This window comes from Oncorhynchus kisutch, linkage group LG14 (genome assembly GCF_002021735.2).
Source record: "Oncorhynchus kisutch isolate 150728-3 linkage group LG14, Okis_V2, whole genome shotgun sequence".
Taxonomy (NCBI): Eukaryota; Metazoa; Chordata; class Actinopteri; order Salmoniformes; family Salmonidae; genus Oncorhynchus; species Oncorhynchus kisutch.
In genome coordinates, this window is record NC_034187.2 from 16,061,416 (window position 1) to 16,089,149 (window position 27,734).

The 27,734-nt window shown below is 42.1% G+C and overlaps 1 protein-coding gene and 1 long non-coding RNA gene across 3 annotated transcripts in view; one reads left to right on the forward strand and one right to left on the reverse strand.

The window, feature by feature from the left end:
* LOC109904263 (tyrosine-protein kinase receptor TYRO3) overlaps positions 1-27,734 on the forward strand; it is a 34,777-nt gene that overhangs the window by 3,360 nt on the left and 3,683 nt on the right. The window contains exons 2-16 of one of the 2 annotated variants that reach the window (XM_020501500.2): positions 401-584; positions 4,596-4,696; positions 4,839-5,009; positions 8,648-8,734; positions 8,941-9,056; positions 9,533-9,713; positions 12,005-12,147; positions 14,545-14,683; positions 16,056-16,182; positions 16,591-16,685; positions 16,927-17,022; positions 19,494-19,577; positions 21,648-21,740; positions 22,647-22,768; positions 24,069-24,178. In XM_020501500.2, coding sequence (XP_020357089.1) covers positions 401-584; positions 4,596-4,696; positions 4,839-5,009; positions 8,648-8,734; positions 8,941-9,056; positions 9,533-9,713; positions 12,005-12,147; positions 14,545-14,683; positions 16,056-16,182; positions 16,591-16,685; positions 16,927-17,022; positions 19,494-19,577; positions 21,648-21,740; positions 22,647-22,768; positions 24,069-24,178 — 1,849 coding nt within the window. The remainder of the gene's footprint in view (positions 1-400; positions 585-4,595; positions 4,697-4,838; positions 5,010-8,647; positions 8,735-8,940; positions 9,057-9,532; positions 9,714-12,004; positions 12,148-14,544; positions 14,684-16,055; positions 16,183-16,590; positions 16,686-16,926; positions 17,023-19,493; positions 19,578-21,647; positions 21,741-22,646; positions 22,769-24,068; positions 24,179-27,734) is intronic. The other variant, XM_020501501.2, reaches the window with a different exon arrangement.
* The window catches only part of LOC109904264 (uncharacterized), a 28,889-nt gene continuing 5,679 nt past the window's right edge, over positions 4,525-27,734 (reverse strand). Inside the window, exons 2-3 of the long non-coding RNA XR_002257158.2 lie at positions 8,570-8,641; positions 4,525-4,679 (exon numbers count right to left, since the gene is read on the reverse strand). This is a non-coding gene — a long non-coding RNA (uncharacterized LOC109904264). The remainder of the gene's footprint in view (positions 4,680-8,569; positions 8,642-27,734) is intronic.

Genomic DNA, 27,734 nt, shown 5'->3' on the forward strand with positions numbered 1-27,734 from the left:
CGGAGCATGCAGATACTCAGCCAAGTTGCATGCAATGGCCCAAGCAACACAATGGAGACAAACAGTTCTACAGACAAAAGACTCTTGCAAAAACAACTACTTTTCAAATATCTTTGGAAAACCAATTCCATGTCACAATTTCTACTTCAAAATGTTTTATGCCTGCATATTACAATAACTGAACAAACACCATTTTGTAGGCTACCTTTAAAGGGATATCTAGCTATCTCTCCTGTAATGATCACTGCTGCATATGTGTTGCAATCTGATGGAGCCTGAGATCCCATCCATTATATTTTCTGATTGGCATTTAGAGTAGTGAAGAAGAAATGACCAGGACTTAGGCTATTAATGAATGACTCATTCAAGTCTCTGGTTACTCCTACCCCTTGACCTTTAGGACTCAGGTTTACCAAGAACCCCGCCAACCTCACGGTGACCCAGGGCAACAAGGTTCGCCTAGGTTGTTCCATTGAGGGCCTGAGTGAGCCGGAGATCGTGTGGATGAAGGATGGGGAGAAGCTGTACAGTACAGACCAGATGTACATCCCCCTGGAGCAACACCACTGGGAGACATTCCACAGGTCAGTGCTTCAGTAGTCCTGTCCTACTAGTAGTGTTACCCTTACCACTTTATAGGCTGATTGGAAGATGTCTTCAGACCTTCCATCATATTCATCATAGCATCACATTTATTGTGTTGCATTTCTCCAGAAATGATTGGGAAGCTGTGTCGCAAATTACCCTTCAACATTCTTTGCCCTTGTGTAAATTCAAACTTAGGTCAGTCTGCCTTAAATATGCTGTGGATGTTTGGAGGTACAACTACAGGGAATAGCCAACAGCATGTAGGCAGGCACGGTATGTTATGGTATGAGTTCGTTCCGTGTTATGACGAAACATGCAGTGTAATACTGTAAATAGAGGCAGTGATGCTGTTCCTGGCTTTGACTCAACATCAGACCTGGGTATTTGAAATGATTCACATAGTATTTAAACTCAGGTCTGCTCAACACGGCGGAAATTAGCTTGTAGTTTAGGGTACTGGTAGTGGCGAGGAGGATGTGGGTGAGGCTTAATAATTGGCTTGGGGAGGTGTTGTCCCTGGCAGAAAGAGAAGAAAACCCTGTAAATAACATGGCTGAAGTGGAGAGACAGGGGTCTACCCCTACTGTAACCCACACAGCAGGTAAACCAGGCCCCAAAGAGGGGCAGGGGCAGGCTGGATTGGAATGCATTCAGCTGCATGTGACTGAATTACCTAAAGCTTGGTGCAGACTGCTAGACCTAATGGTTAAGTGAACTTGCATTGCCAGTGGCAGCCATTTCTGTTAATCTCATGCACATGCGCTAGGAACTGAAGCTCAAAGGTCTTCAGTTTGACCTCTCTGAAGTCTGAAACCTTTTTCCTGTATCCTTCCGTGTGCTCATGCTCATCACACAACAATGTTCCAGATACCACGAACATCCACCATATGCTGTGTCTAGTCTAAGGAACTAGAATGACAAGCTTGATAGAATGATTAATATGTATGGTCTAGTGACTAGTCCTTCATTGGTTGTTGATTGGAGTGGTGAGTTTGGATGCGATTGTTGTCAGAAGTGGGATACCATACACAGGTTAGGTGACAATGTCACAAATGATGCGTGCGTGTCGACGAGACAGAAATCTGAGTGTTGTTATGATTCTGGACAGTGCGATACAGTGGCAAGAAAAAGTATGTGAACCCTTTGGAATTACCTTGATTTCTGCATGAATTGGTCATCAAATTTGATATGATCTTCATCTAAGTCACAACAATAGACAAACACAGTGTGTTTAAACTAATAACACACAAATTATTGTATTTGTCTTGTCTATAATGAATACATCATTTAAACATTCACAGTGTAGGTTGGGAAAAGTATGTGAACCAGTAGGCTAATGACTTCTCCAAAAGCTAATTGGAGTCAAGAGTCAGCTAACCTGTCGTCCAATCAATGACACCAGATTGGAGATGTTGGTTAGAGCTCCCCTGCCCTATAAAAAACCACTGACAAAATTTGAGTTAGCTATTCACAAGAAGCATTGCTTGATGTGAACCATGCCTCGAACAAAAGAGATCTCAGAAGAACTAAGATTAAGAATTGTTGACTTGCATGAAGTTGGAAAGGGTTACAAAAGTATCTCTAAAAGCCTTGATGTCCATCAGTCCACGGTAAGACAAATAGTCTATAAATGGAGAAAGTTCAGCGCTGTTGCTACTCTCCCTAGGAGTGGCCTTCCTGCAAAGATGACTGCAAGAGCACAGAGCAGAATGCTCAATGAGGTTAAGAAGAATCCTACCGTGTCAGCAAAAGACCTACAGAAATCTCTGGAACATGCTAACATCTCTATTGACGAGTCTACAATATGTAAAACACTAAACAAGAATGGTGTTCATGGGAGGACACCACGGAAGAAGTCACTGTAGTCCAAAAAAAAACATTGCTGCACGTCGGAAGTTTGCAAAAGAGCACCTGGATGTTCCACAGCGCTACTGGCAAAATATTCTGTGGACAGATGAAACTTCAGTTGATTTGTTTGGAAGGAACACACAACACTATGTGTGGAGAAACAAAGGCACAGCACACTGACATCAAAACCTCATCCCAACTGTAAAGCATGGTGGAGGGAGCATAATGGTCTGTGGCTGCCTCAGGGCCTGGACAGCTTGCTATCATCGACGGAAAAATGAAGTCTCAAGTTTATCAAGACATTTTTCAGGAGAATATAAGGCGATCTGTCCGCCAATTGAAGCTACACAGAAGTTGGGTGATGCAACAGGACGACAACCCAAAACACAGAGGTAAATCAACAACAGAATGGCTTCAACAGAAGAAAATACGCCTTTATGGAGTGGCCCAGTCAGTCCTGACGTCAACCCGATTGGGATGCCCTCAAGAGAGCACTTCACACTAGACATCCCAAGAATGTTGCTGAACTGAAACAGTTTGGTAAAGTGGAATGGTCCAAAATTCCTCCTGACTGTTGTGCAGGTCTGAGCAACAATTACAGAAAACGTTTGGTTGAGGTTATTGCTGCCAAAGGAGAGTCAACCAGTTATTAAATCCAAGGGTTCACATACTTTTCCCACCCTGCATTGTGAATGTTTACATGGTATGTTCAATAAAGACATGAAAATGTATAATTGTTTATGTGTTATTAGCAGACTGTGATTGTCTATTGTTGTGACCTAGATGAAGATCGAATAAAGTTTTATGACCAATTTATGCAGAAATCCAGGTATTTCCAAAGGGTTCACATACTTTTTCTTACCACTGTAGCTAGCAACAATGATGACAACAAGCTGCATTATGTTAGGTGGCTTGTTTCAGCTCATTGTACCTTGTTATTGATACCATATTTTGAGGTGTTTTGACTCTTGTGTAGCTAGCTAACCAACAATTGTAACAATGTATTTGAGAGACAAGTGCTCATTGTGCAAACATATTTATGTTTTCAATCGAATTTGGAGAGAAAATATACTGGTTTACAAGTTGTCAACAATCCTTTGATTCTAAGCAAACTCCGCCTGTTTTGCTCCACAGTTGCGCATGCATCGGTTTTGTTGCTAAACAACTGACTGATCTATGAGTGAGTAGGACCTGTCAATGCAGACAATGGTTTCCTGAGTGACTCCTAAAACAAATACACAGTGTACTCCTGCTGAGTGAAAATTTACCCAAGCTAGTTTATTGCTCCAATTAGTTATTGTCCTACTTCCAGTGGTTTAAAGTACTTAAGTAAAACATACCCAAAAAACTACTTAAGTAGTACTTTAAAGTATCTGTACTTTACTATTTATATTTTTGACTACTTTTACTTCACTATATTCCTAAAGAAAGTGATGTACTTTTTACATTTTCCCTGACACCCAAAAGTAGTCGTTACATTTTGAATGCTAAGCAGGACAGGAAAATGGTCCAATTCACACACGACCAGAGAACATCCCTGGTCATCCCTACTGCCTCTGATCTGGAGGACTCATTAAACATAAATGCTTAGTTTGTAAATTATGTCTGAGTGATGGTGTGCCCCTGACTATCCTTAAATAAAAATAAAAAAGTATGTCTGGTTTTCTTTATAAGGAATTTGAGATGATTTAAACTTTTGTTACTTAAGTATATTTACTTTTGATACTTAAATATATTTAAAACCAAATACTTTTGACTTTTACTCAAGTAGTATTTTACTGGGTGACTTACCTTAACTTTTACATTAGTCATTTTCTATTATCTTTTACTCAAGTATGACATTGGGTACTTTTTCCACAACTGCCTACTTCATCTCTCAGCATATCTTCCAGGGGTTCTTTACCTGTATTGTACATGTTTCTTCTGCTACCCAGTTATATGTGATGGGCTTTTACCTCCATTCTGCCTAGTGGGTCTCCCCTCATCTATCAGTACTAATCCACATCTTTTAGGAGAGGTGTTTTTGGACGTGCTCAGGGAATAATTTGGTTTATAGAATTACTACATCATTTTGAAATGTGATTTTTTTTATTTATTTCATTATCATGTTAAGTACTAGGGGAATCACTGAGTGTGTCCTTCTGTCCGGGTGGTTTCAGTGTGAAGTCTGTCCAGCAGCAGGATACAGGGAAGTACTGGTGTGAGGTAGAGTTCCGAGGCTCGACCATCTCTTCGGAGCCCGCCTGGATAACAGTAGAGGGTAAATCAATCAATGCGTTTAAATCAATAAATGTTGTCCTGTCTGTCTCTTTCTTTCTCTCAACACAATGGCCTTTTTTTCAATAACATGATAAAATATATTATCCTGTTATCGTGGTCATACTTTCTGGTTCTTTCTCAAGGTGTCCCCCACTTTACACTTGAGCCCCAAGACGTAGCCACGATCCCTGGCATGCCCTTTAACCTGACGTGTACTGCTGTGGGTCCCCCGGGCCCGGTGGAGGTGCTGTGGTGGCTGGGAGGAGTACAGGAGGGAGACTTCACTTCCTCTCCATCTGTACTCCATGTTAACGGTAAGTCTCTACCAGGGTTGTTATTCAATCTTTCCTTGATTCCTTTCCTGAAATCTCTTTCCTTTCCTTGCATCATCTCCTCTCACCTTCTCAAAATGCATTGTGGGAGAAGATCTGAGGTTCCTCCCCTCGGGCCCTCTCCTCCAATGAGAAGGTTTTTAGGAGGTGGTGAAGAGAGGTGATTTGAAGAACCGACTATAGACTACTGTGCAATATCCTATTTCTGCTGCTTCTCCCCTCACTCTGGCTGGTTAAATCAACAGTGATATGATGAATCATAAGAATGAGTCAGATCAGAGTGTGTCATTTTCACATACTGTAAGTTCAATAAGGTGGACTGCCTGTTATAAGAGTGCCATTAGTCATTACAAGGAACGGATGATAGTTTTATAGCATTCTTACTGGTCCTTGAGCTCTGCCCATGAGTTGGAAATGTAACTGTTTGAATGGTAGAACTAAGCCAAAGGTTATTCTCAATGGGTGTAAGGCTACTGAAGGGCTGTCTTGCTCTTTCTTGCTCTGTCACCAAGGGTGTAGCCCAAGGCTCAATCCTAGGCCCCACGCTCTTCTCAATTTACATCAACAATATAGCTCAGGCAGTAGGAAGCTCTCTCATCCATTTATATGCAGATGATACAGTCTTATACTCAGCTGGCCATTCCCTGGATTTTGTGTTAAACACCCCACAACAAAGCTTTCTTAGTGTCAATCAAGCTTTCTCTGTACTGAATCTTGTCCTGAACACCTCCAAAACAAAGGTGGTTTGGTAAGAAGAATGCCCCTCTCCCCACAGGTGTTATTACTACCTCCTAAGGGTTTAGAGTTTGAGGTAGTCACCTCATACAAGTACTTGGGAGTATGGCTAGACGGTACACTGTCCTTCTCTCAGCACATATCAAAGCTGCAGGTTTAAGTTAAATCTAGACTTGGTTTCCTCTATCGTAATTGCTCCTCTTTCACCCCAGCTACCAAACTAACCCCTAACCCATGCTAGATTGGAGAGACATAATTTAGGTTAGGGTGCCCTCGAGCGGCTAGATGTTCTTTACCATCCGGCCATCAGATTTGCCACCAATGCTCCTTATCGGACACATCACTGCACTCTATACTCCTCTGTAAACTGGTCATCTCTATACCCGTCACAAGACCCACTGGTTGATGCTTATTTATAAAACCCTCTTAGGCCTCACTCCCAGCTATCTGAGATACAGTTGAAGTTTACATTCACTTAGGTTGGAGTCATTAAAACTCGTTTTTCAACCACTCCACAAATTTCTTGTTAACAAACTATAGTTTTGGCAAGTCGGTTAGGACATCTACTTTGTGCATGACACAAGTGAATTTTCCAACAATTGTTTACAGACAGATTATTTCACTTATAATTCACTGTATCACAATTCCAGTGGGTCAGAAGTTTACATACACTAAGTTGACTGTGCCTTTAAACAGCTTGGAAAATTCCAGAAAACTATGTCATGGCTTTAGAAGCTTCTGATAGGCTAATTGACATAATTTGAGTTCAATTGGAGGTGTACCTGTGGATGTATTTCAAGGCCTACCTTCAAACTCAGTGCCTCTTTGCCTGACTTCATGGGAAAATCAAAAGAAATCAGCCAAGACCTCTGAAAAAAAATTGTAGACCTCCACAAGTCTGGTTCATCCCTGAGGGCAATTTCCACACGCCTGAAGGTACCACGTTCATCTGTACAAACAATAGTACGCAAGTATAAACACCAGGGGACCAGCAGCCGTCATACCGCTCAGGAAGAAGATGCGTTCTGTCTCCTAGAGATGAACATACTTTGGTGCGAAAAGTGCAAATCTATCCCAGAACAACAGCAAAGGACCTTGTGAAGATGCTGGAGGAAACAGGTACAAAAGTATCTATATCCACAGTAAAACGAGTCTTACATCGACATAACCTGAAAGGCCGCTCAGCAAGGAAGAAGCCACTCCTCCAAAACCGCCATATAAAAGCCAGACTACGGTTTGCAACTGCACATGGGGACAAAGATCGTACTTTTTGGAGAAGTGTCCTCTGATCTGATGAAACAAAAATAGAACTGTTTGACCATAATGACTATCGTTATGTTTGGAGGAAAAAGGGGGATGCTTGCAAGCCGAAGAACACCATCCCAACCGCGAAGCACGGGGTGGCAGCATCATGTTGTGGGGTTGCTTTGCTGCAGGAGGGACTGGTGCAATTCACAAAATAGATCATGAGGTAGAAAAATTATGTGGATATATTGAAACAACATCTCAAAACACCAGTCAGGAAGTTAAAGCTTGGTCGCAAAAAGGGTCTTCCAAATGGACAATGACCCCAAGCATACTTCCAAAGTTGTGGCAAAATGGCTTAAGGACAACAAAATCAAGGTATTGGAGTGGACATCACAAAGCCCTAACCTCAATCCTATAGAAAATTTGTGGGTAGAACTAAAAAAGCGTGTGCGAGCAAGGACTGAATAGCACTGAATACAGCACTGAATGTTTATATATATATATACAGTGGTGGAACCAATGACCTCACCTGCCATATAATGTTTCCCCTCATGTTAAAGGACAAATGTCTTGACCTGAGATTGGAAATGTGTTGTAATTGGTTGAAAACACATACAAGTGTACAAGTTTTGTTTGACACTAGCCAGTCCTCTGTCACATCCCATCCACAGAAGTCAATTGACTGGATTTTTCATTAGTTGTGTTTTATTCCGTTCTTGTGATATGCAAGCTTTTCATTTTAGTGTCTCTCCTCTTTCATTTCTCCTTTTATGTTGAGCTGGTTCTGTTTCAGTAATAAGGAGCCTCCTACACTCTGCCATGTAACTGGACCTGCCTGGCCCTTTCATCTCAATCAACATTGCTGACCAGAACCTCTCATTATAAGGTTGTGTCCCAAATAGAACTCTGGTCAAATGTAGTGCACTATATAGGGAAAAGGGTTCCATTTGGGTGCATACTAATAGTTTGCTGCTAAGTGCCAACTCTGAGTCAGGAATGCAGCAGCCATATAGTCAACTTAACAGGCGTTGATGTTTTCCTATCTGTGAGAGTAACCAGAAACGTTTTAGCCCAGCTGATGGTTCTCTGTTATGACTCTGACATGTTTTTTTTGTGATTGTCAGTTAGGTGATGAATAACCAGGCAGTGTCCCACAGTGCCTGGTAGTAATCACTGTACAGTACACACACAAACACCCGCCTTTCTGTAAACATATTTGCCATGAAGGATTAGCCCAAGGACATGTATTTAATGGAGGGATACAACAGGCCTGTCAAGACAGTCTAGTTTAGGAGTTATTCATTGTGCTGACCTTGTTTCCTTGTGTAGTTTCAGTAGCTGGTTGTTCAAATTGGTAGTGCCAAAATCTCTTTGATCCTTAAGAGCCAAGTGTACTACAAACACTCACAGCACTTCATATACAGTACTCCACTCTGGTATGCATTGCCTACTGTCCAGTGTGTGAAAAATGCTCATTTACATTGGAAAAAGACTGTTGGTCAGGCATAATTGCAGGGGACTGGTTTAACACTCTCTTTTGGCATAAACTGGCAGCTTACCTTTTAAAAGGGCTCTGGCATGCTGTTGAGTACATCACATCATGAGTACACCATGTCTCCCTCCTCTGTTCCCTGTAGGTGTTAATAACAGCATCAAGTTCTACTGTGAAGCCAAGAATGCCAGAGGTATCTCAGTATCTCGAACAGGCACTGTGCACATTAAAGGTGAGAAATTCATGAATAGTCAATGCTGTCATGAGTGTGACTAAGTCATTTTTCAGATTAGAATACGCTGCTTGATAAAGACTGGTTAGTCAATGCACGTTACATTATGCTGCTGTAATTTAGCTAGGCTTATCGGCCCCGAGTCCAGTTTCTGTTCAGAGTTGGATGTTTGTAAATCTAAAACCCTGTTCTTTAATTGACTGCAGTCCTCCCAGCAGCCCCTAAAGGTGTGCAGGTGGTCCACATGGTGGAGAACAATGTCACGCTGGCCTGGAGCTCAGGCTTCACTGGACACTCTGACCTGTCAGCCTGCACCATCCAGGTACAGTAACTAAGACTGAAGTTCATATAACCTAATTCTTACATTTAGATTTTCAATAAAGCAACCATAATATGCAGTTGATAAATTAGTTATTATTACGAAATGTGGTGGTTGTTGTCAGTGCTATTTTAAGATGGGAGTGACAACCATCAGAATTCCATTAAAGCCGTGGATGAATGTTTGGCCTAGACTGAGATAATGAAAACCACATACCCATTTTTTTTACATTTAAGACAGCCTGAGTATTTAGACCTCAGTTTCAATATTGGAATGAAGGAATTTGGCAATGGAAACATGACGATTTTTAAAGAGATACTTCGAGATTTTGGCAACGAGGCCCTTTATCTACTTCCCCAGAGTCAGATGAACTCATGGATACCATGTTAATATCTCTGTGTCCAGTATGAAGGAAGTTAGAGGTAGTTTTGTCAGCTAATGCTAAACTACCGCTAACTTCCTTCCATACCTTTTTACAGATGTCTAAGAACTCTGGGAGGAAGGTGGAAGTTCGAGACCAGCGTGTGAAGGTTCCACCGTTCCAACAGATCCTCAATGGGCTGAGCTGCTACTCCAACTACAGCGTTAGAGTGTGCTGTGACAATGAGGTGGGGACATCCCCGTTCTCTGGCTGGCTGGACTTTCAGACACCAGAAGCAGGTGTGCATCCAGTCACTAGAATAGATGATGACATATCTGGGGCTGAACAGGGCTGAGTTCCAAATGGCACCCTATTCCTTTGGGCCCTGGTCAAAAGTAGTGCACTATAAAGGGAATAGGGTGCCATTTGGAACTTAACCCTTTTGTTCATCAACTGTTGTTTTTGTTGTCATTTTCTACCAACTGCACTCACATCACCAGCTGGACATCAATACCACGTGACGATCCATGCAACAGTATGGCGAGTAGCAACCTTATCACAATGAGAACATAATGATTCTCTCTGTTTGTGGCCCTCTGTGTCTCACAGCCCCACGGATGACCTTTCAAAGTTGTTACTCTGTCAAAGTAACATGAAACATTTAGAGATGGTTAAGCAGACACAGATTAACCCTAATCTTGGACCAAAAATAATTTGAAGGAGATTCTCCATTGAGTTGTCTTTTTAGTCTAGGACTAGCATTAGCTTAATCTTTGTCTGGGAATCCACCCCTTCATGTTCATATAGGATACGGTCTAAGTTGCAGTTTTAAATGAGGGTTGTTAAGATAAGTGGGACAGGCGTTTGAGTTTAGAGGTGATCACGGGAGCTCGTCTGAGGGGAGCAGTGGAGTGGGGGTTTCTGGTGGCGACCTTGTGTGTATGTTTGTAAACTGCCAGTGCTGGACACAGGCCAGTGGATTCCAGTCCCACTTGTACAATGAACCATTGTGCATGCCCTCAATCCATATCAATGTGCTGCAGTGCTGAACTAAACCCTGTTGTCTCATTGTCGACACACGCTGGTCAAGGAGGCCACTGCAGGAATGATTGGGGTCTCATTTTAGGGTGACCTGAAGCCGTTCTCAATTTGCTTCGGGATTATCTACTTTCCCAGAGTCAGATGAACTTGTGGATACCATTTTTATGTCTGTGTGCAGTATGAAGGAAGTTAGAAGTAGTTTCGCAAGCTATTGCTAACTAGCAATGACTGGAAGTCTATGGATATCTACTAGCATGATAGCAGATACCCATAGACGTCCAGTAAATACCCATAGACGTCCAGTAAATACCCATAGACGTCCAGTAAATACCCATAGACGTCCAGTAAATACCCATAGACGTCCAGTAAATACCCATAGACGTCCAGTAAATACCAATAGACGTCCAGTAAATACCCATAGACGTCCAGTAAATACCCATAGACGTCCAGTAAATACCCATAGACGTCCAGTAAATACCCATAGACGTCCAGTAAATACCCATAGACGTCCAGTAAATACCCATAGACGTCCAGTAAATACCCATAGACGTCCAGTAAATACCCATAGACGTCCAGTAAATACCCATAGACGTCCAGTAAATACCCATAGACGTCCAGTAAATACCCATAGACGTCCAGTAAATACCCATAGACGTCCAGTAAATACCCATAGACGTCCAGTAAATACCCATAGACGTCCAGTAAATACCCATAGACGTCCAGTAAATACCCATAGACGTCCAGTAAATACCCATAGACGTCCAGTAAATACCCATAGACGTCCAGTAAATACCCATAGACGTCCAGTAAATACCCATAGACGTCCAGTAAATACCCATAGACTTCCAGTAAATACCCATAGACGTCCAGTAAATACCCATAGACGTCCAGTAAATACCCATAGACGTCCAGTAAATACCCATAATACCCATAGACGTCCAGTAAATACCCATAATACCCATAGACTTCCAGTATATACCCATAGACTTCCAGTAAATACCCATAGACTTCCAGTAAACACCCATAAACTTAGTCATTGCGCTAAAGCTAGTTAGCATTGGCTCGCAAAACTACCTCGAACTTCCTTCATACTGGACACAGAGACATACATTTTTTATCCACGAGTTCATCTGACTGCTGGAGTAGATAAAGGGCCTCATTGCCAAAATCCCGAAGTATACCTTAATCTTGGCCCTTTCCCTTATATCCCATTCAGTGTTTAATAGTCACATGTGCAGGGTTGCAGGTGTGATTGGAGGGTACAATGAAAATCTTAGGCTCCAACATTCTGGACTAAGTTAAATAAAATAATGAAAATGATTTAAAAAATAATCTGTAGCAGCGATTAATAAATAAATGTCCATATGTTTGCAGAAGTGGAAGCAATACTGCTTATACCTATCCAGACCCTTTAGATCTGTTAATGTTTTTTTAAGGATTAGGACCAAGGGTGTGATGACATCTTGGACATATACAATGGCAACCCCGTATTGTTCTTTGATGAAATGTAAAGTATTGTCATGAAACTGTCCGTCTTCTTTCTTCCTAGTGCCCTCAGCTGCCCCCCGGAACCTGACCTTTGAACTAACTGAACAGCATCTGTCCCTGAACTGGGCGAGCTTGGACGACAAGGAGCTGCAGGGGAAACTGATGGCCTACAAAGTCCAGTGGAACCTGGGAGGAGAGGGACAGGTTCAGACCCATACACCTATACACACTGAAGGAATCTCGTATATAACTCAGATGATAGCAAAAGCTGCAGGAAGAAAATAAACAGAAGAAAATAGTCTCTGGCTGTGCAGATCAATGCACATTTCAGTCATTTAATATGCCAAATTCTCAGTCACAGTAGACATTGGTCAGTGGAGCATACAATAACCACAGCCAGCCGACACCAGTCTTCAGCTGCTGTCAACAATCTACTTCTTATTAATTACAATCCCTATGTTTCTGTTATTATGGAATGTGGTACATTACAGTATGACTACTTTCACAGTCCTATGGCCGTACCAGAAGTTTCTATGGCCGTACCAGAAGTTTCTATGGCCGTACCAGAAGTTTCTATGGCCATATCAGAAGTTTCTATGGCCATATCAGAAGTTTCTATGGCCGTATCAGAAGTTTCTATGGCCGTATCAGAAGTTTCTATGGCCGTATCAGAAGTTTCTATGGCCGTATCAGAAGTTTCTATGGCCGTATCAGAAGTTTCTATGGCCGTACCAGAAGTTTCTATGGCCGTACCAGAAGTTTCTATGGCCGTACCAGAAGTTTCTATGGCCGTACCAGAAGTTTCTATGGCCGTACCAGAAGTTTCTATGGCCGTACCAGAAGTTTCTATGGCCGTACCAGAAGTTTCTATGGCCGTACCAGAAGTTTCTATGGCCGTACCAGAAGTTTCTATGGCCGTACCAGAAGTTTCTATGGCCGTACCAGAAGTTTCTATGGCCGTACCAGAAGTTTCTATGGCCGTACCAGAAGTTTCTATGGCCGTACCAGAAGTTTCTATGGCCGTACCAGAAGTTTCTATTGCCGTACCAGAAGTTTATATGGCCATACTAGGGGTTTAGTTGTTTTTAATAGGGACATTGCTATAGAAAATGGGTCAACAGTCTTTTTACTCTCCTTTCTATGACTCCCAATCTGTCAGGTGTTCAGATATCTAAACCCTTTGAGCTCGATACATGTGTTCTGTTTTTTTCTTTCTTGGCCACTAGAATTGTATAATGACCATACAGTGCCTCCAGAAAGTATTCACGCAGATGTGTTGTCACTGGCCTAGACACACAGTACCCCATAATGTCAAAGTGGAAATACGGTTTTTGAAAATGTTACATATTCATTAAAAATAAAGCTGAAATGTCTTGGATCAATAAGTATTCAACCCTTTTATTATGGCAACACTAAATACATTCAGGAGTAAAAATGTGCTCAACAAGTCGCATAAGTTGCATGGACTCACTCCATGTCATGATATTTGAATGACTACCTCATCTCTGTACCCCACACATACAATTACCACAAAGACCAGGGATAAGAGCACCTATTGGTACATGGGTAAAAAAAAAAAGAAGACACTGAATATCGCTTTGAGCATGGTGAAGTTATTAACTACACTTTGGATGGTGTATCAATACACCAGTCACTACAAAGATACAAGTGTCCTTCCTAACTCAAATGCCGGAGAGGAAAGGAACCACTCAGGGATTTCACCATGATGCCAAAACATTTATTACAGTTTATTAATGGCTGTGATAGAACTGAGGATGGATCAACAACATTATAGTTACTCCACAATACTAACCTAATTGACAGAGTGAAAAAACAAGGAAGTCTGTACACAATACAAATATTCCCCAAAAAAGCATCTTGTTTGCAACAAGGCATTAAAGTAATACTGCAAAAAATGTGGCAAAGCAATTAACTTTTTCTCTTCAATACAAAGTGTTATATTTGGGGCAAATACAACACATTACTGAGTACCACTCTCCATATTTTCAAGCGTCATGTTTTGGTGTATGATTGTAATCGTTAAGAACTGGGCAGTTTATTAGGATAAAAAAATAAATGTAATGGAGCTAAGCACAGGTAAAATCCTAGAGGAAAACCTGGTTCATTCTGCTTTCCACCAGACAATTCACCTTTCAGCAGGACAATAACCTAGAACACAAGGTCAAATCTACACTGGAGTTGCTTACCAAGAAGACTGGGAATGTTCCTGAGTTACAGTTTTTATTAAAATCTACTTTAAAATATATGGCAAGACCTGAAAATGGTTAAAGATCATGAGCATTTGCGTTGCTGAAATTGTAACACCAAATGAATGTTCAAAATGTATTCCAAGTCCTCTTGCATGGTCTTCAATGTAATATTTTCTCATAATGGAGAGAATTCAAAAAATAAATAAATGAAAAGGTCACATTTCATATTTTGTTCCTGTGGTGTCAACGCATGTGTGTCTCTGTGATAAAATGCCAGCACTTACTTGGATCTAATTTGCAATGGAAGCTTTGTTTTTAAGTTTCTTCAACTCAAAGCAATATGTCTTTAATAGAACACACATTAACATACGTTTTGGTTGTTGTGTTCCAGGAGGCGTTGCTCTTTAAAGAGAACATGGCCCACCTGTCTGGTGGAGGTCGTTTCTTCAACGCCACCTTCCAGGTGTCGGCGTGTACAGTGGCCGGCTGTGGGCCCTGGAGCCAGCCTGTACTGGTCATGCCCGCCTCAGGTCAGTGAGCCCTTCTGTCACTCCACCGCAATCAGTCCCTCTGTCACGCTGGTTGTGTACACTTGACACTTACATGCGACTGCTACTATCAGAATACAAAGATCGTATTGAAAAGACAAACCAGTCGCATTGTGGTCAGATTGTGTTCAGATCTGACTGACCACTTCAGGTGGTCAGGGACTCATTGAGGAGAGATCCACCCGCAGTCTGGACTCAATCAGGCTTCAGAAAGTGCATACAGTGGGGAACGTCATCAGCACTTCGCCAACACAAGTCTCCTGAAAACGTGTGTTTTGGAAGCGAAAGACTCATTAAATGTTGGAGGAAATACATTCCTAGCATGTGAGGAACGTGTTTCCTGGCTTCATAAATGCTAGCTAATTAGGAAAAAAAAAATGTTTGGCTAGAGTTATGCTAACCTGTTTGCAATCCCTTTAGCTTTGTTGGCTGGCTGGCTACAGAGGTTAGTTGGTTAGTTAGCTATAGTAGATGGCTAATGCCATCAAGTTGTGTTATCGAATTTAGCCTTTTCCACCGTTTGCATACTGGCATTTCAATATAACCTAGGAAAAGGGAATCCAGACACAATGTGGACACATTTAAATGTAGACGTACGACGTGTTCGGGAATTCCATTATCGTAACTCTATGATCAGAATACAAAATCTGTATGAACTGTCAAGTCTAAAAACGGCCTCTTTCACTATACACTATTAGTCCCTCTGTCACTATACACTATTAGTCCCTCTGTCACTATACACTATTAGTCCCTCTGTCACTATTAGTCCCTCTGTCACTATCCACTATTAGTCCCTCTGTCACTATCCACTATTAGTCCCTCTGTCACTATCCACTATTAGTCCCTCTGTCACTATACACTATTAGTCCCTCTGTCACTATTAGTCCCTCTGTCACTATTAGTCCCTCTGTCACTGCTAGTCCCTCTGTCACTATTAGTCCCTCTGTCACTATCCACTATTAGTCCCTCTGTCACTATTAGTCCCTCTGTCACTATCCACTATTAGTCTCTCTGTCACTATTAGTCCCTCTGTCACTATTATGTCCTCTGTCACTATCCAACATTAGTCCCTCTGTCACTATTATGTCCTGTCACTATCCAACATTAGTCCCTCTGTCACTATTATGTCCTCTGTCACTATCCACTATTATGTCCTCTGTCACTATCCAACATTAGTCCCTCTGTCACTATTATGTCCTCTGTCACTATCCACTATTAGTCCCTCTGTCACTATCCACTAGTAGTCTAGTTGTTTTGAAACCTATGCTCCAAATTTGAAGGTGACACGGCTTTGTGTTGTATGTAAAGCTAGTTTGTTATACTGTGTGTGTGTGTGTGTTTATGTTCCACAAAGCAGTGGCAGCCCAGACTCAGAGAGGCCATATGTGGGTGGGTCTGTTGCTGGGCCTGCTGGTGGCCACCATGGTAGGGCTTCTCCTGACAGTCCTAGTGCACCGCAGAGGGAAGGAAACACAGTTTGGGTAGGCTATGATTGTCTCTCTCTCTCTACTAGAATACAGCCATTCATACTGTACATATCTCTAGACATCATTTTTTGGGTGAGAAGGATTTATATGGGCTGAAAGCAGCGTACCACCCCTTCACATAGAGGCAAATTTTTCTGCAGTATATACCAGAATCCGAGGCATTGTTTGAATACTTTGACAGCATACTTCTTCACTTCTTTCTTCTGAGCTGACATGATTGGATAAGGAAAAGCAAGGTTTCCACGAGATTCCCTTCAACAATGTTTTGGTCTGATCAGTGGAATATCTCTAGGAAGGGAGGAAGGATGCATTTTAGAAGTATTTGAACACAGGGGCAATGTATCTACAAGGTTACAACACCAACGTAAAGATGGGATAATAGGGCTCTGCTTGTCCTTGCAGGTCTGTGTTCAAGCCACCGGGGACTGAGAGCACGGTCTCCTTCACTGCAGCCAGGTCATTCAACAGGGCCTGCTCTGAGCTCCCAGAATCCACCTGTAAGTAAAGTCAGTCATGTTTGGCTTGTAGCCTCCACAAATAAATGTTTCTCTATTGACACATATGGCACAAGCACTACAGTGCGGTTGCATCCTAAATGGCACACTATTCCCTATATAGTGCAGTACTTTTGACCAGAACCTTTTGGGCCCACTACATAGGCAAAAAGGTGCCTCTATTGACCCGTATTGTAGTGGACCTGGGTTGTGAATAATTAATTGTATCTCTGTCTTCCATCAGTGGACAGCTTGGGTATCAACGACGATCTGAAGGCCAAGCTTCAAGACGTTCTGATCCCAGAAAGGCTACTGACCCTCGGACACATCTTGGGAAAAGGTTGGTGGGACATCCTATGTTTATTTCACTTAGCTGTGCTCAACAGATAAAGTACATTTAGATAGAAAACCTTAACAATGTATTGTTTGATGCTGCAATGTGCAAAATCAAATCAGTTTATTGGTCGCGTACATAGATTTACAGATGTTATTGCAGGCGCAGTGAAATGCTTGTTTTCTAGCTCCAACAGTGTAGTAATATCTAGCAGTAATATAATACCCTCACCCCCACAGTGACCATGCCTGCGTATGTACATACATATCCCAACCAGAAGCAATAGATGACAGGCAACATCTGCACTGAGCTAAACGCTAGAGCTGTCGCTTTCAATGAGTGGGACACTAATCAAATCAAATCAAATCAGGACACTTATAAGAAATCCAGCTATGCCCTTTGACGAACCATCAAACAGACAAAGTGTCAATACAGGATCAAGATTGAATCCTACTACACTAGCTCTGACGTTCGTCATATGTAGCAGGGCTTGCAAACTATCACAGATTACAAAGGGAAACCCAGATGTGAGCTGTCTAGTGACGCGAGCCTACCAGTCCAGCTAAATACGTTCTATGTGCGCTTCGAGGCTAGGAACACTGAACTATGCATGAGAGCATCAGCTATTCCAGATGACTTTGATCACCCTCTCCTTAGCTGATGGATGACCTTTAAACAGGTTAACATTCACAAGGCCACAGGGCCATCCGGATTACCTGGACGAGTACTCAGAGCATGCGCAGACCAACTGGCAAGTGTCTTCACCAACATTTTCAACCTCTCCATGTCCGAGTCTGTAATACCAATGTGTTTTAAGCAGACCACCATAGTCCCTGTGTCCAAGAACACCAAGGTAACCTGCCTAAATGACTACTAACCCGTAGCACTCACGTCTGTAGCCATGAAATGCTTTGAAAGGCTGGTCATGGCCCACATCAACACCATTATCCCAGACACCCTGGACCCACTCCAATTCGCATACCACCCCAACATATCCACAGATGACGCAATCTCTATTGCACCCCACACTGCCCACTGATCATTGTCTTGTTGGAAGCTGAACCTTCACCCCAGTCTGAGGTCCTTAGCACTCTGGAGCTGGTTTTCATCAGGGATCTCTCTGTACTTTGCTCCATTTATCTTTCCCTGGATCCTGACTAATCTCCAAGTCCTTGCCGCTAAAAAACATCCCCACAGCATGATGCTTACACCACCATGCTTCACCGTAGGGATGGTGCCAGGATTCCTCTAGACGTGATGCTTGACATTCAGGCCAAAGAGTTCATCAGGCCAGCGAATCTTGTTTCTCATGGTCTGAGAGTCTTTAGGTGCCTTTTGGAAAACTCCAAGCAGGCTGTCATGTGCCTTTTACCGAGGAGTGGCTTCCGTCTGGCTACTCTACCATACAGGCCTGATTGGTGTAGTGCTGCAGAGATGGTTGTCCTTCTGGAAGGTTTTCCAATCTCCACAGAGGAACTCTAGAGCTCTGTCAGCGTGACCATCGGGTTCTTGGTCCCCTCCCTGACCAAGGCCTTTCTCCTCCGATTGCTCAGTTTGGCCGGGCGGTCAGCTCTATGAAGAGTCTTGGTGGTTCCAATCTTCTTCCATTTAAGAATGATGGAGGCTACTGTGTTCTTGGGGACATTCAATGCTGCAATCAAAATGTTTTTGATACCCTTCCTCAGATCTGTGCCTCGACACAATCCTGTCTCGGAGCTCTACGGATTATTCCTTCGACATCCTGGCTTGGTTTTTACTCTGACATGCACTGTCAACTGTGGGGCCTTATATAGACAGGTGTGTGCCTTTTTTCAAATCATGCCCAATCAATTACATTTACCACAGGTGGACTCCAATCAAGTAGTAGAACCATCTCAAGGATGATCAATGGAAACAGGATGCACCTGAGCTCAGTCTCATAGCAAAGGGTCTGAATACTTATGTAAATAAGGTATCTGTTTATTTTCAACACATTTGCAACAATTTCTAAAAACCTGTTTTTGCTTTGTCATTGTGGGGTATTTTGTGTAGAATGAGGGGAAAAAATGTCATCCGTTTTAGAATAAGGCTGTAACGTAACAAAGTGGAAAAGGTCAATGGGTCTGAATACTTTCCGAAGGCACATATAGTACTACCTCAGCTACCTCCTACCCGTGCACATGGACTTGGTACTGGTAACCCGTGTAAATAACCAAGTTACTGTATATTTATTCCTCATTATTTTTCTATGTATTCCTCATTATTATTATTTCTATTTATTCTCTTTCCATTGTTGGGAAGGGCAAGCATTTCACTGTTGGTCTACACCTGTTTATGAAGCATGTGACATTTTTTTAATTTGAAATAGAGCATTTACAAAAGTCTGGCATGGCCTATAACCATAACTGTGTATTGCTAAATAACAAGACAATGTCTGTATTATATTTTGGAATATGTTGAGTTGTTTGAGGAGTAACGTGCCAGTGATGTCTGTTTAGGTGAGTTTGGCTCTGTGCGTGAGGCCTTCCTAAAGATGGAGGACAGCACTGTACAACAGAAGGTTGCAGTGAAGGTGCTAAAAAGTGAGACTTTTACATTTTAACTGCCTTTTTTATATAATCATAATTTAGCAGATTTATATAGTGCTTTTCTACCAATGTAGGAACTCAAAGCGCTTTACATAGTAGGGGGAAACTCCCCTCATCCACCACCAATGTGTAGCACCCACCTGGGTGAAGCACGGCGACCATTTTGGTGCCCGAACGCTCCCCGCACATCAGCTATCATGTGGAGAGGTGAGGAGTGATATACAGTGCCTTGCGAAAGTATTCGGCCCCCTTGAACTTTCCGACCTTTTGCCACAGGCTTCAAACATAAAGATATAAAACTGTATTTTTTTGTGAAGAATCAACAACAAGTGGGACACAATCATGAAGTGGAACGACATTTATTGGATATTTCAAACTTTTTTAACAAATCAAAAACTGAAAAATTGGGCGTGCAAAATTATTCAGCCCCTTTACTTTCAGTGCAGCAAACTCTCTCCAGAAGTTCAGTGAGGATCTCTGAATGATCCAATGTTGACCTAAATGACTAATGATGATAAATACAATCCACCTGTGTGTAATCAAGTCTCCGTATAAATGCACCTGCACTGTGATAGTCTCAGAGGTCCGTTAAAAGCGCAGAGCGCATCATGAAGAACAAGGAACACACCAGGCAGGTCCGAGATACTGTTGTGAAGAAGTTTAAAGCCGGATTTGGATACAAAAAGATTTCCCAAGCTTTAAACATCCCAAGGAGCACTGTGCAAGCGATAATATTGAAATGGAAGGAGTATCAGACCACTGCAAATCTACCAAGACCTGGCCGTCCCTCTAAACTTTCAGCTCATACAAGGAGAAGACTGATCAGAGATGCAGCCAAGAGGCCCATGATCACTCTGGATGAACTGCAGAGATCTACAGCTGAGGTGGGAGACTCTGTCCATAGGACAACAATCAGTCGTATATTGCACAAATCTGGCCTTTATGGAAGAGTGGCAAGAAGAAAGCCATTTCTTAAAGATATCCATAAAAAGTGTTGTTTAAAGTTTGCCACAAGCCACCTGGGAGACACACCAAACATGTGGAAGAAGGTGCTCTGGTCAGATGAAACCAAAATTGAACTTTTTGGCAACAATGCAAAACATTATGTTTGGCATAAAGGAAACTAAGCTCATCACCCTGAACACACACCATCCCCACTGTCAAACATGGTGGTGGCAGCATCATGGTTTGGGCCTGCTTTTCTTCAGCAGGGACAGGGAAGATGGTTAGAATTGATGGGAAGATGGATGGAGCCAAATACAGGACCATTCTGGAAGAAAACCTGATGGAGTCTACAAAAGACCTGAGACTGGGACGGAGATTTGTCTTCCAACAAGACAATGATCCAAAACATAAAGCAAAATCTACAATGGAATGGTTCAAAAATAAACATATCCAGGTGTTAGAATGGCCAAGTCAAAGTCCAGACCTGAATCCAATCGAGAATCTGTGGAAAGAACTGAAAACTGCTGTTCACAAATGCTCTCCATCCAACCTCACTGAGCTCGAGCTGTTTTGCAAGGAGGAATGGGGAAAAATTTCAGTCTCTCGATGTGCAAAACTGATAGAGACATACCCCAAGCGACTTACAGCTGTAATCGCAGCAAAAGGTGGCGCTACAAAGTATTAACTTAAGGGGGCTGAATAATTTTGCACGCCCAATTTTTCAGTTTTTGATTTGTTAAAAAAGTTTGAAATATCCAATAAATGTCGTTCCACTTCATGATTGTGTCCCACTTGTTGTTGATTCGTCACAAAAAAAATACAGTTTTATATCTTTATGTTTGAAGCCTGAAATGTGGCAAAAGGTCGCAAAGTTCAAGGGGGCCGAATACTTTCGCAAGGCACTGTATACCAATTAGGAACGAGGGGGATGATTTGATGGCCATGATGTAATGGGGCCAAGTTTGGAATTTAGCCATGATCCCGGGGTTAACAGCCCTGTTCTTATGAGTGTGTCAGTGGATAATACATTGATACACATGATAATTGTACCTGTATAATGTGAACTAATAAGTCCTTGGAAGTTATGATAATTTATGTTCTCTGTCCTTTTTACATCAGCGGATATCAACTCATCATGTGATATTGAGCAGTGCCTGAAAGAGGCTGCTTACATGAAGGACTTCCACCATCCAAATGTCATCCAGCTCATTGGTTAGTGGCAGTGAAGACACATTTTACTTCCGCCGACTCACTTCAATTAAATCTAACTTTATTTATATCCTTAGGGGCAATTAAGAAAGGCATTGCCAGATTCCAAATAATAACAGCTTGCACATATAATACAACCACAAGTAAGGCTACTTAGGATCAGAAACGGAGTGTTTTAAGAGTTGCCCATCAATCAATGTGCTTTGACCAGGGCCGGCCCTAGTCTTATGGGGGCCCTAAGCGAGATTTGGTTGGAGGAGCCCCCACCTCATGGCAAAACATTTGTGTGTCCCCTCTTGATGCAGAGAGAAAAACATATTACGCTTTAAGTTAATTTCCTGCAATTTTGCACATTTTGCCAAGGGGTATAGAGAAAATGTTGAGGTTTTACATTAAGTTAACTGCAATTCTACAGATTTTACGATGGCCTGACATTTTTTTAATTTATTTACATTTTATAAAGAATTTCATGCAATTCTACTCATTTTGCCATGGGGTGGATATCTAATATGATATGAGTGAAAATGACAAACAAAATCAATGGGGGCAACCTGGAGGTCAGGGCCCCTGGGCGAGTGCCCTGTCTGTATTCAGCCATGATAGCTGGCTAGACAAACTACTCATCTAAAAAGTGTTAGTTGACATGGCTAATTGAGTGACTGTCAGTAACTGACATAACAAGAGAAACTGCTGATGCACAACCAGAGTATAAATTGCACCTGGTGTATTCTACTAATCTTACTCTCATTAGTGAGTTCCTAAACACTAAAGGGGGGGGGGTTAGGTTGGAGCTCCCCTAGTAGCCTGTATCCCTAAGCGACCACTTATGTCGCTTATGCCTGGAGCTGGCCCTGGCTTCGACTGACTTGTTCTGCTGAGTTGTTGATTGAATATATTTTTATTCTCTAGGAGTGAGTTTGCACAGGCGGCCTCAGCAACGGTTGCCCATCCCCATGGTTATCCTGCCCTTCATGAAGCATGGGGATCTTCACACCTTTCTGCTCATGTCCCGCCTTGGAGACGAGCCCTTTGTGAGTAGTCACCTATACGTTTTATACACTCTTGTATGCATACTAAAATAGATAGCCAATTCAGGGACATAAACACTCAGTGGCCAGTTTATTAGGTATACCCATCTAGTACGGGGTCGGACCCCTTTTCCTCCAGAACCGCCTGAATTCTTCAGGGCATAGAAACGTTGCTCAATTGGTATCAAGGGACCTAACGTGTGCCAGGAAAACATTCACCACACCATTACACCAACAGCCTGTACCATTGACACCAGGCAAGATGAGGCCATGGACTTATGCCGCAAAAGCCAAATCCTGACTCTGCCATCAGGAACGGGGATTCATCAGACAAGGCAATCTTTTTCCACTCCTCAGTTGTGCAGTGTTGGTGATTGCCTTCCCATTTTAGCTGCTTCTTGTTGTTTTTAGCTGATAGGAGTGGAACCTAGTGTGGTAGTCTACTGCAATAGCCCATCCGTAACAAGGACCGACGAGTTGTGTTCCAAATTGCCGTTCTGCACACCACTGTTGTACTGCCCCGTTATTTGCCTGTTTGTGGCCCACCTGTTAGATTGCACAATTCTTGCCATTCTTCTTCAACCTCTCTCATCAACGAGCTGTTTTCACCCACAGGACTTCCGCTGACTGGATGTTTTTTCTCTCTCGCACCATTCTCAGTAAACTCTAGACACTGTCGTGCATGAAAAGCCCAGGACGCACCACTGACGAACATACGTAGGTCACTTGTTTTGCCCATTCTAATGTTCAATTGAACAGTAACTGAATGCCTGTCTGCTTGCTTTTGTAGCAAATCACGCCCACGTGACCCACTGTCTGTAGGAGAGCACCATTTTCATGAACAGGGTTGGTGAACCTAAAACTGGCCACTGAGTGTATATTGATGCAAACAGTAACACAAACAGTTACTTTATACAACGGGTGGATCTAATCCTGAATGCTGATGGATTAATACCGCATTCCAGCAGGTGTCTATTCCACCGTTACCACCAGCTAAATCTATGTCATTAAAATGCCTATTTACTCTGTTCTATCCACTGTCTCATCAGCCCATCCAGGCAATTTATAAACTTGATCTCCACAATAAAAATATATGCATCTAGAAATTATCTTACATTCAAGGTCTTCCACTGTTAGTTGTCAGTTTAGATGCATGTTTAAATCATTCCATCATTTCCTGTTATACTGGAAAGACAAGTCTTAGTGTGGGGTCAAATATTTTTTTCCCAGGACACTTTCTAATTGATGCACATCTTCAAATCATGTTTTAACAAAGTAATGTTGTGGTCTCTCCCTCACACAGACAGTGTCACTGCAGATGCTCATTCAGTTTATGTTGGACATCGCTCGTGGAATGGAGTACCTGAGCAACAAAAGCATCATACACAGGGATCTGGCTGCACGCAACTGCATGTGAGTGAATTACCAGCAGAGTAGACAGTGGCTCCATCTCAAATGGCACCCTATTCCCTATAAAGGGCACTACTTTCTATCAGAGCCCTATGGGCCCTGGTCAAAACTAGTGCACTAAATAGCAGGGTTCATACACATTTTGACAGAAGGAATATTATAACTTTTCCAAGACTTCTCCATGACGTTTAACCAAATTTCCATGACCAACAATTGGCGGCGTCTCTATGTACGTATGAAAAATGTGCTTAATGTGGTATCAACACTGGGAGGCTTGCTCTCTGATCCCATGTACAATCTCCTGTTGTTGTGCAAGGCACTTAACTCCCACAAAGTAGAATACCGGTTAGGCAACTGTATAAAACACGTGGTCAACCCTCAGTCTGGAGAGATACTTGATGTACAGGCTTTTGATCCAGCCCTGCTCAAACACAGAGCCAGTTTATCAAGGTCCAGTTGGGCAGATAATCTCTACAATATGGTTTGTTAGAGGGGGACTGGAATAAAGGCCTGTACATACATTAGCTCTCCTGGAGGACGGCTGATCACCCTTGATGAAAAATATTACAACCAAATATATTTTATGCCTTTTGAAATAAATGCTCATTCAATATATCAAAGATCAAGTGGCTGTTGTTGGCTACAAATCTTTTTATTCAGCTGAAGCAAACCCACAAATTTTCTTCAGGAAATGTACCTTTTCTAGTTAAGTTTATAAGCTAACTTGGTGTTTACTCTGCAGGCTGACTAGCATCTTGAGTTGAATGTCCCATACAGTGGATGCCCAAATCAACTGGAAGTATCTACAAAAAAATTACTTTTTGCGATTCACAAATTATTATTTTGATTCACTGCAACTGAACCAAAACCCAACTAATACAATGTTGAAGTGAATAATTCCTTTTATCCCAAAAAATTGTTAGTCTGTAGAAAGTTTTTGGGGACATGACGAAAACATGAATACATGCTAATAATAGTTCAACAGTTAACTAGTGCAGGGGTTTTTCACTCGGGGGGGCTCCTTCCAGCATTGGGGAACATCCTGTGCCTCCCCATTACTATTTCTATGGGCACAGGCACTGTTCATGACACAAACTGTGCACACCCCTTCTTTCAATTCTATACATTTTGTCATGTGTATTCATGTGATATGAGTGACAAAAAAAGTATAATATCTATAAACAAAAACAAATTAAAAATAAACGTTAGCTGACATGGGCTAGTTGATCTGGACAGTTCTTACAAGTTATAAATAGCTCTCTAAGGTATGCAATGACTGACAAGAGGAACTGATGATGCACTACCCAATTTCGAAATTGCACCTTGTGCATTCTACTATTACAACTTTCAAGAGTAAGTTTAAGCCGGAATGAGAGTTCCTTAAAAACATTTTTTTTATATATCCACAGTGCCTTCGGAAAATATTCAGCCCCCTTGACTTTTTCCACATTTTGTTACGTTACAGCCTTATTCAAAAATGAATTAAATAAATACAAATATTCCGCAATCTACACACACTACCCCATAATGACAAAGCAAAAACATGTTTTTAGACATTTTTGCTAATTTACAAAATACTTTTTACATAAGTATTCAGACTCTTTGCTATGAGAATCGAAATTGAGCTCAAGTGCATCCTGTTTCCATTGATCATCCTTAAGATGGTTAAAGTCCACCTTTGGTAAATTCAATTGATTCGACATGATTTGGAAAGGCACACACCTGTCTATATAAGGTCCCACAGTTGACAGTGCATGTCAGAGCAAAAACCAAGCCATGAGGTCGAAGGAACTGTCCGTAGAGCTCAGCGACAGGATTGTGTCGAGGCACAGATCTGGGGAAGGGTACCAAAACATTTCTGCAACTTTGAAGATTCCCAAGAACACAGTGGCCTCCATCATTCGTAAATGGAAGATGTTTGGAACCACCAAGAGACTTCCTAGAGCTGGCTGCCCGGCCAAACTGAGCTATCGGGGGTGAAGGACCATGGTCAGGGAGGGGACCAAGAACCCGATGGTCACTCTAGAGTTCCTCTTTGGAGATGGGAGAACCTTCCAGAAGGACAACCATCTCTGCAGCACTCCACCAATCAGGCCTTTATGGTAGAGTAGCCAGACGGAAGCCACTCCTCAGTAAAAGGCACATGACAGCCCGCTTGGAGTTTGCCAAAAGGCACCTACAGGACTCTCAGGCTATGACAAACAAGACTCTTTGGTCCAATGACACCAAGATTGAACTCTTTGGCCTGAATGCGAAGCTTCACGTCTGGAGGAAACCTGGCACCATCCCTACAGTGAAGCATGGTGGTGGCAGCATCATGTTGTGGGGATGTTTTTCAGCGGTAGGGACTGGGAGACTTATCAGGATCGAGGGAAAGATTAATGGAGTAAAGTACAGGGAGAACCTTGACGAAAACCTACTCCAGAGCACTCAGGACCTCAGACTGGGGTGAAGGTTTACCTTCCAACAGGACAACAACCCTAAGCACACAACCAAGACAATGCAGGAGTAGCTTCGGGACAAGTCTCTGAATATCCTTGAGTGGCCCAGTCAGACCCCGGACATGAACCCAATCAAACATCTCTGGAGAGACCTGAAAATAGCTGTGCAGCGATACTCCCCATCCAACCTGACCGAGCTTGAGAGGATCTGCAGGGAAGAATGGGAGAAACTCCCCAAATACAGGTGTGCCAAGCTTGTAGCGTCATACCCAAGAAGACTCAAGTCTGTAATCGCTGCCAAATATATATATATATATATATATATAGCACCAGTCAACAGTTTGGACACGCCTACTTATTCAAGGGTTTGTCTTTATTTTTTACTATTTAATATATTTGCACACTCTTGCCATGAGTGTGCAAAGCTGTCATCAAGGTGTGGCTACTTTGATTTGTTTAACACTTTTTTGGTTACGACATGATTCCATATGTTATTTCATAGTTTGATAGTTTTCACTATTATTCTACAATGTAGAAAATTGTTTAAATAAAGAAAAACCCTGGATGAATAGATGTCCAGACTTTTGACTGAAACTGTACATACAGTACAAGTCGGAAGTTTACATACACAAGTTGGAGTCATTAAAACTTGTTTTTCAACCACTCCACAAATTTCTTGTTAACAAACTATAGTTTTGGCAAGTCTGTTAGCACATCTACTTTGTGCATGACACAAGTAATTTTTCCAACCATTGTTTACAGATTATTTCACTTTTAATTCACTGTATCACAATTCCAGTGGGTCAGAAGTTTACATACACTAAGTTGACTGTGCCTCTAAACAGCTTGGAAAATTCCAGAAAATGATGTCATGGCTTCAGAAGCTTCTGATATCATTTGAGTCAATTGGAGGTGTACGTGTGGGTGTATTTCAAGGCCTACCTTCAAACTCGGTGCCTCTTTGCTTGACATTGGTGGAAAATCAAAAGAAATCAGCCAAGACCTCCGATTTTTTTTTGTGGACCTCCACAAGTCTGGTTCATCCTTGGGAGCAATTTCCACACTCCTGAAGGTACCACGTTCATCTGTACAAACAATAGTACGCAAGTATAAACACC